The sequence below is a fragment of the Perkinsus marinus genome (assembly GCF_000006405.1).
Source record: "Perkinsus marinus ATCC 50983 genomic scaffold scf_1104296944160, whole genome shotgun sequence".
In the NCBI taxonomy this organism is placed as follows: Eukaryota; Perkinsozoa; order Perkinsida; family Perkinsidae; genus Perkinsus; species Perkinsus marinus.
The window spans coordinates 28,879-37,821 of record NW_003211531.1 but is presented as its reverse complement, the minus strand read 5'-3'; the positions used below and the strand labels follow the sequence as shown (position 1 = coordinate 37,821).

Below are 8,943 nucleotides of genomic sequence, written 5' to 3'. Positions count from 1 at the left end.
CATCATACAACTTCAACGACTCTGCTCGTGTTTTCCGCAATACGCGTAGTACTCACATGTATTTCTACAAAGTAGAAACAATAGAGCCGTTTCTCCACTGTAGGCTGCTGCCACTGCCCTGCCTTTTTCCTCAGGACCTCATGTTAGCTGTATCGGACTGGGAGTTCTCCCTCTGGTATATTGGAGGTTCCGCACCGTCTCTTACTCGTCCTAGAAGGGCGAACATGGATGAGGAGGAAGAGGAGGGGGACGAAGTGGAGACAGCGAGGCCTGTCAAGTCCCTGGCTGACAGAATACGCGAGCCTATATTCCGGAGTGCGGCACCAAGCAACTACTTTGCGTGCGGAGCTTGCTCCCCGTCACGGCCCGCGGTAGGGCGGAGGTGAACACTGGTTGCTCATATGACTTCGTAGAGGGATCATGGGAAAATTCAAAGTGAAGTATTGGAAGAATTGAAATGACGAACGCTTGGGTCTAGTATACACTTCGTAAACTGTGATTATAGACTGGCGGGCTTATGCCATACGCGGAACATTGATATCAAATGCCACTACTATCAACTTGACGGTTAATGTGCTTCGTTGGACAGGTGCTTTACTTGGGCAGAGTCGATGGTAGTGTGGACGTCTGGGACTTCACCGACCAGAGTCATCAACCTTTGATGTCCTTTCCGGTCACTGCGGCTGGTCTTACATCTATGACCTTCTGTCCAGAGGTAGACACTACGATATCACTCGTGATTCTATGGAGAGTGGGCACGAGTGTTCTTAGGGGAAGTCACTCATGGCCGTGGGAGACGACCATGGGCATCTCCACGTGCTCAAGTTGCCTGTTAATCTTGTGTGGGGCCCCGATAGGGAGGAAGAGGTATGTGTTCTCTCTGAGGACGGTCGGTGGCACTATGGAGGTTTGGTTCTGTCCCTAATCATTCTCGCAGATCGTTCGGCAAATCCTGGATCACGCCTATCACAACCTTGATGGAGTACCCGAGAGGAAGACGATGCTCGAGGCTCTCAAGCAACAGAATGAAAAAGTATCTACGACGATTGACCTCTGAGAAGTTGAGGACGTCACTGCAATAATCTCAGGACACAACTACAAGTGTTGAGGAGACAGTGGTGCTGACAGACTCGATGGTTGACGAGGAGTACAAGAAAACACTGGCAGAATTCTGTGAAGCGGCTGGAATACCGCAGGCGTCTTCCTCTGAAGCTCCTCCCATGTGAACGTGATGATTCATGCCTCTTTGTACTCCGTCTTATCTTCGGTTGCGTTCTGGAGTGGTACTGATCTAGTATTCCGTAAACGGCGAAGAAGCGGTCGCAAAGATGATCAGAGTCGTCATCAATGATCAGCATATGATATGATTACGGGAAGGATTGTCATGGGATCCATCGGCGCATCGATCACTCTGTCACCAAAATCAACACTCTGACTCAGTGTCACTAAATGAATCGGCGATTCGGCCTGAGACATGCGAATACCTTTTAGTTTTATTGACCAGTTATTTTGTGGACAAGATCAACACACTGGCGCTTAGAGGTGAGATATGTGAATACCTATTTCACGGCACCATTGTGTGCTCTGTTGTGACCTCTTATCAGAATGCATTTTTCCTCCGAAGTTGGTGGGGTATGGACAATATTATACAGTACTGTTATATCATAATGTGTGAATCAATTTTAATGGTATTTCCCTCTGGAGTCCATGTGCAGAATCTTGTGGAATGGTCCCTATGCGTCGATATGCATCCAACCAATGGCGTCTATCCCTGATTCCATAACTCAAGCTTTAGTCGAAGTAATTCAGAGAATATGTGCTGATGTGACGATGGGCGTAGAATACTGAATTCGATTCTATCATTGGGAGCTTAATCCAACTCGCGGTATAGATATCTATCTCGGAACGGCATGCAACAACAGAACCCCTCAGCTAATCTCCGGTGTCGCGACCTATAAGCATCACACTGATAATAACCGAAAACTACTTTCGTAGGAAACTTCATGGTACAGAGAGGGATACGTTTTTCAGTGAGTTATGTTCCTTCGAAATACTTTAGCCCATTGTTATCACCAATGAGGAAGTGATTAGATATGAGCGGTCCTGGCGAGTTGGTAGCATTTTTATCTCCAAGAATTGGGCCTGCGTCACCGTAGGTCACTGATCGTACTCGGACGAATCCGGCGATATTGCCGATGCCCAAGGTGAATTGATCATCGCCGATGGCGACTTCATCGGGGATGACCTGGCTACTCGTCATAGACGTACTAGATTGGTAGTGAGCCACTGTATTCTCGCGGTCGGCACTTCACCACCCGACTTGGGCAAAGAGAACCCTTCCGCCTTCGGTTGAAGGTGCGGTGTCATGTTACCCTTCAGAAATGGATCGCTGGGCTGCACAGTGTAAATCTGCATCATCGAAACTACCACCCGAAATTGATGTCCTTATCTTCGAGATAGATTTCCGGGATGTTTACTTGTTACGCGCCCGCATCTACCCTTCTCGGCCATCTTCCAATCTCTCTCGGCAACGCAAGCACGGTGAAGTATCAAGGTGAGCATACAGCTATCTATCTTCCCAGGTATAGAGGGACAAACTTTATGTGGAAGTACTCGTTGCAATGCACTCCTTGGCTAACCCCCGCAAAATTCAACGCCAATAGAAGCAACAATCAAAGCAATTTTCATTAAAAAATAGAGAAGTATCAGCAGCCAGAATTCGAGCTACTGCGCTGAGCATATCACGCTCGTTTCGCTGATTGACGGGGCCATAGGGCGTACCTTGAGGGAACGTTGGAGGTCTCGAACTGCTGGAGGCAGCCACTCACATGTCCATGCCACAGGTGACCACTCCCAAGGCTCCGACGAATGAGTCGTGAGTTTCAAACCAGCCTGAAATCAGGTATAATACTCCTATCAGAAGGATTTCTCTTACCGCTATTGTGGAGCCCCTGAACAGCCAGTAAGAGACTCTTCACGGCCAACTGTAGTTGGGCCGACTCGATGGAGGGATCATGACCAGCCTGGCCCTGGAGGGCAACCTAAGGAGGGGAGTGCCACGGGACTATCGGGATGATGTTCTTCCCTACTTGTTCGCGATACTTCTTATAGGCGATGGCGAAGTTCGTGAGCTGCATCAATGTAAAGAACTTCATACACATTTTAAGGGTATCAACGGGCTTGCTATCACGTCTGATCTGAAATAGGGAATACGGGAGAAGGAAAGCGATGGGGAGCTTCTCACAAGGCCGAGCTTTTGGAGCCAGAGGACACGATCAGTGAGGAGGAAGGCGAGCAGTAGACTCTTGCTGGCCACTCCGAGAGCCCTGTCGACCTCTGACTTCTTATTAAACTCATTAGGAATAGTAGGGATCACGGCCAGTTCCTTAAACCACCTGTAAGGTCATGTTCAAGGAGGAGTGGTATGATACCTGCTGTTACCTAAAAGTTCGTCTACTATCACCGAGCAAGCCTTGAACCATCTTGATCTGTCTGTAGAGCTCCTTGGTACTTGGATCGGTCGACTCCAGAAGAATACCACTCCACATGCGGGCGAAGTATCTTCATAGAGAGGTTCAAGACAACAGTAGAGCCAACAGTAGGAATCTCGTCGTACTGAGCGCCTCTCAAGAGTTTGTCCTTGACCTCCATTCTGGCTAGTTGACCATTGACCACGGCCAAGGAGACCGGGACCAGGTCCATCTCGGAACCATCTTGGGACATTGATAGAAGTTAATCAACTCTCCTACGGGTGGCCTCAGTAAGCCTACACGTCCCGAATAAATAAACCCTCGAAGTGAGAGTTTTAATAGGTGACGGTATGTTGAATAAACCCTTGTTGAGATTCACAACGATCGGATTTTACATGCAGAACTCAGTCCAGGAAGCGCTCTTGAAACTCAGGAGTTCATTGAATGTTCATTGAATGAGTTGTGGGTCAATTCAGAATCGATTCTAGCATCGTATTATATGTGTAAGGAGCAATTCAGGAAACGCTTCTGAGTTTCGAAATCGGTTTGTTGAGCGACACCGGGGTCTATAGACCACGCCATGAATTTCGGCAGAAGCTGCTGCTGATCTATCTCAAATGAATCTTGCACATCTTGTTAAATCTTGCTATTCCTCAACGTAGAATGCACCACCACGGTAGATCATAGATCGTCGTCGTCAGTTGTTGAATTGAGTGTATGTATAAGGGGTCCAAGGTTGGTGGTGGTAAGTCCAGCACTGCTGGGGCTACTACTACTACTCCGGCACCTATCGGGCTCACTGATGAGATACTCTCTAATATGGCTGTTGGTAAGGTCTTTAAGGATGCCACTAAGAGGGTAGTAGGTCTAGACAGGATCGTATGGTCCATAGAGGGTGTGTGTATTCAGGTCAATAGTATTGACTTTACATCTGATGGGAGGTACCTTATAGCAAGTAGTGATGATGAAAGTGTTAGTATATATGACACAGAAAAGGGTAAGGCCCACTAGGACGACGACTAGGGTTCTTCTACCTGAGGTCCTCCATGCAGGTGTTCGCCACAAGTTACTCTACTCCAGAAAATACGGCTGCGATAATATACAGTTTGTTCATAGTGGCACTAACTCGGCGCTCTGTTCGAGTCGGGTTGATTTCGATCGTAATAGTCGGGATGCCCGTTAAAGGAATGTAGTCGCAGTGTGGATACTCCCGTTTGGAATCTGTTGGATCTGAGATCATAGTGATGGCCCCTTCAAGGCTCCTGATCGAACTATGAGTAACTGTTGTTGCTGTTACTTGCAGATTCGTTGAGATATTGGGATCTATATGAAAACAAGTTCTTGCGGTATTTCAAAGGGCATACAGGGCCAGTGTCCTCTCTGAAGGTCCATCCGTAATAATAGCAGGCTCGTAGTGTGCATCGTAAAGTGAGGATATCATTATGAAAGGTACGAGGATCAATTCTTGTCAACATCTTTGAGTACAGCTAGTGGTGGTGATTCGACTTGTCTTATGTGGGACCTAAGAAAGGAAAGACCAGTGGCTCGGGTCTATAGTCAGGAACAAGTCACTAAGGGTAATACTTGGGGGCTTATCGGTGTGCATGGTCGTTGGCCCAGTGGTGGAGTAGGAATATATATTCGCTTCCCTCAAGAGTTTCCGCACTCAGTATAGGAGTTTAGATATGAATAACGGCAGAAGTGCTCAGAAACCAACAAGAACTTCCTCGAAATTTTTTCGTCGTCAACGTGTTCGTCATGTTCTTGTATTGCTACATGGCGCTGACCTATGTCACTGGGTCTTGCGAAATAAAAATATTGCCAAAAGGTCACTGGGTCTTATGAGGGGAACTACTCTCGAACGAATTTGAAAGTTCACTCTGGCGAACTGCACGGACAGTCGTTGTTGTCATTGCATCAGGTACCTCGAGTGGCATTCTCGGTGGTCCCTGTGCGACCTATGATACTCAAGGCTTGGTCTTTGCTGTATCGAGTTCTACACCAACAGGGGATGCTGGCAAGAAGCCCATCGCTAAAGTGCATATGTTTGACAATCGCCAATTCGATAGGGTAGTAGTAGTGATGGTCGGGTAGTTGCTCTTCACGTACTTTAGTTTTAAGGAATGGCAATTTGTTGGGTATTTCTTTATGGGGTTTCTATTCGTGGTATTTCAGGGGGAGTTTGAGGCATTCGACTTGTCGCCATTTACGCAAGGAAGCCCTTTGAGGTCGATGCTATTCTCACTTGTGGAAAGTACGTTATTGTTTGCATCGCTCCGCTAAGATTTGATTTCCGTTCAGATACCTTTTATGTTCGACAGCTGCGGGAGACCTGTTCGCCATAGACTCTTTTTCTGGGCGCTTGAGAGCGACTTATAAATTTGACGATCCCCACTTGCAGTCGGGGTCACAGACGTGGAAGAGCTTGCCAGAGCGGGATGGGCTCAGGCCGACATTTTCGCCGGACGCGCGGTATGAAAATATTAGAAATATTTCGGTTCACTGTGATTCAGTTACGTTCTCTGTGGAGTGCCTGGTGGTAGTATTTATGTATGGCCGACTCTCACCAAAGGGGCACAGGAACAGGCCATGAGTGAGGACCCTGTTAATGTGCAAGCCTGCGAGCCCAAGCCGGTGGCTATCCTAAAGGGCCATTCTGGATACCCTAGATGCGTTAAGTTCTCTCCGACGAGGTCGTTGATAGCATCGGCAGCTGCCGCAGTGGCGTTGTGGATACCCAAACAGTTCACGGCACCTATTGGGACGCAGACGGATCCGGTGGCGATAGCCAAGCAACAGGTGAGTGGAGAAATGCGGCTGCCGGGGATCGAACCGGGGACCTCAGGTTACTCTTGGTTACTGAGTGCAATCGTCGATGGAGTACGGTGTTCTTCCTTGTTGTTACCATTTCTTCTACTACGAATATCCCGACGTGAGAATGAGCTGTTGGGTTACAGTCTTCTGGTATATTAGCATCAGGGCGTGTTAGAAGTAGTGTTGGTTGCTGCACGCATGCACAAGGTCATATCTTTTCAGTGTAGTTTACCCATTTCCCGTAGCAATGCCGTACTCTGTTCTGGTAGCAGGTACGCCAGGTGTTGGGAAATCAACGTTTTCTAAGGAGTTGGGGTCTGCGATAGGATCATGTCGGGTTATAGAGCTTGGCAAGACTAGTACTTAATCTGAATCTTACCAAGTCTAACCTAAGATTCTTTTCCTTTAGTTGCAGCAGAGCATTTGTACAGCGAGTGGGATGATGACCATAACTGTAGCATATTCGATGAGGATGCTGTTGAGCAGCATCTCGAGAGCCTCGGAGTTTTCGGAAAGGAAAATGTCGTTATCGATTTTCACTCTCCGGATTTCCTCCCGCCTGAGTGGTAATAGTAGGGTGTAGCAGTGATGTGAATAAAACTAAATTGTAGAGGTACATAGTGCAAATGTGCATCATTGGAATGGCAGCTCGAAATTAATGTCGTATCTGCGTTACTCGCAGAATTCAACAGTGAGCTAGGTTTTTCGAAGGTATTCAAAACAGCTCGGCTGGAGCGCCTTGTGCGATGGCGAGAATGAGTTTACTATAGGAGAATGTTCTATCGTTTGGGAAGGAGGGTTGTAGTACTCAAATCCAGCTGGAAATTGACTATGACGTTTCAGGGAAATCAGCATTGATTATGATATTAATCTGGTGTCCATTTTTCGTGTAACATCGCCTGAGGAACATATTTTCTGTGTTTTCTCATCGATTTTTCACCGAGTTACGTGCAGTGGTTTTTAAGGTAGAGTTGGTTACTGTGATGGTATGGCTGCTCAGGTTCGACTTGGTAGTGGTCCTAAGGTGCTCTACGGATGCTCTTTGGTCACGCCTGGAGCAACGTCATTATACGGAGGCGAAGATAAAGGAGAATGTTGAATGTGAAATATTCCAGACGGTATGCTAGAGTCTAGCAGCTAGACTCCTCCCGGGTTCGATCCTCGGTGAGGGCATATTTTTATCGTTGTAGATACTTGATGACTGTCGGGAGCACTTTGGGGAGGAGAAAGTGTTGGAATTACAGAGCGTGTCTATAGACGATATTGCCACTAACGTACAGAGCGTCCTGGCTAAGCTCGCCTCCACTGCTAATAGTGTCCATTGAAAGCCCCTCCCTCTTTTCCTGGTCGTTACCTATCCCTGTTCCTTTGCTTGCTGTATACGTAGCTTCTATCGAGCTTGCTGTTGAGTCACGAACACGTCGAAGACACAGCGTTGTGATGATGATCCTGTTGGAGTGTGCATATCTAGTCGCCGTCTTTAGGGCTTCCAGAATTAGGTTGGTGTATTTCACTTCGTACTGTTACTTACATACTCATTACTCAGTAGAAGTACTGAATTTACTCTGATGTTGGGGAGCTTGCCGACATTGGGAATTATGTCGGCATGGTGGTCTTGGTAGCTGTCGTTGTGCTTCGTGTTACTACTTCCGTCCTTGTTTGAGGATACCATGGCAGCTGTGCTGGAAGCCCCTTCAAAAGGCAGATCCCTATGGAGGAGGATCGTTGCTAGTGTGAAGAGATTCAATCGATCTCGAATAGATTATGCTCGTCTTGCTTGGCCCGTCGAGTGGGATATATTCAAGAAGGGCGCCTGGTGAGTGTGATATCTGTCTTTGCTATTGTAGGCACTGTGGATCGTGTCTTCTCCCCTGGTATGGTCGTTGAACTTTGTCCACGGTTTCAGCTGAGCTCCACGCCCAACTCGCATCGCAACACCCACTGCTGTTGAGCGATTGAGCATGATCTGACTTCAATAAATGTTCAATCTATTGGACACGGTCAGAGGAGGAACCATGCAGGGCACAGTTAAGCGCCCGCTCTCTGCTCCTCTTCATACGAACAGTAGGTATAGCGTGGATTCGTCCATGACAGACGCTATTGACGGCATCATTAGAGAACCTTCTTCTCTATATTCAGAAACTTCTATGGGAGCATTGCTACACTCGAAGACGTAATTCTTCAATTCATTGATTTCGGACACCTCGTGGTGGATTTGCACCATTACTACGACTGTGCCCGGCGTGCTTGAGGATATCTATACGATTGTCTATTAATTTGACGACGCACATTCTAACTACTACCAGTTCATGTGCTTTCTTGAACTCCGTTTCTGATGATGGACCAAGTCCATGTTTGTCAATCAGTGAGAGTTGGCTCGTCGAATCAAGGAAGGCCCTCTCATCGGATCTCCGGTCGCTATGCTCAAATATATGTAACATCTTGGGCCCACGTTCGATAGGATTCTTACTGAGACCGATCGTCGACTCAGCCAATCAGTTATGAGAATTGCCCTTCCGAATATCAACACTCAGTCTGTGGGCTTCCGCCCGATTCATCCTATGATCTGCAATGCCCGGTGAAGGAAGCCACGACGGTCCCTCCTCTAAAGTGATGAAGAACCTCACTGACACATCGCGAGCAGCGGTAACACTAGAAG

General features: G+C 47.5%; 3 protein-coding genes across 3 annotated transcripts in view; 2 read left to right on the top strand and 1 right to left on the bottom strand.

Moving 5' to 3' along the window:
* Positions 1–1,057, top strand: part of Pmar_PMAR027692 (hypothetical protein, conserved) — a gene marked incomplete at both ends in the record, with an annotated part of 2,279 nt that extends 1,222 nt beyond the window's left edge. Inside the window, 4 exons of the mRNA XM_002780710.1 lie at positions 135–371; positions 590–715; positions 772–867; positions 938–1,057. Coding sequence (XP_002780756.1) covers positions 135–371; positions 590–715; positions 772–867; positions 938–1,057 — 579 coding nt within the window. The remainder of the gene's footprint in view (positions 1–134; positions 372–589; positions 716–771; positions 868–937) is intronic.
* A 1,767-nt stretch (positions 1,058–2,824) lies between these two features.
* Positions 2,825–3,723, bottom strand: Pmar_PMAR027691 (hypothetical protein; the record flags this gene model as incomplete). The annotated part of the gene is made up of 6 exons (XM_002780709.1): positions 2,825–2,892; positions 2,936–3,041; positions 3,090–3,197; positions 3,245–3,395; positions 3,442–3,561; positions 3,617–3,723. 6 exons carry the CDS (start codon positions 3,721–3,723, stop codon positions 2,825–2,827), a joined length of 660 nt encoding a protein of 219 aa, XP_002780755.1.
* A 464-nt stretch (positions 3,724–4,187) lies between these two features.
* Positions 4,188–7,609, top strand: Pmar_PMAR027690 (Set1 complex component swd2, putative; the record flags this gene model as incomplete). Its single annotated transcript, XM_002780708.1, has 13 exons — positions 4,188–4,328; positions 4,380–4,467; positions 4,523–4,636; positions 4,774–4,864; positions 4,920–5,047; positions 5,392–5,540; positions 5,646–5,698; positions 5,772–5,942; positions 5,984–6,269; positions 6,592–6,643; positions 6,694–6,850; positions 7,285–7,402; positions 7,475–7,609. The coding sequence occupies 13 exons, from the start codon at positions 4,188–4,190 to the stop codon at positions 7,607–7,609; spliced, it is 1,683 nt and encodes a 560-aa protein (XP_002780754.1).
* Positions 7,610–8,943: the final 1,334 nt, after the last annotated feature.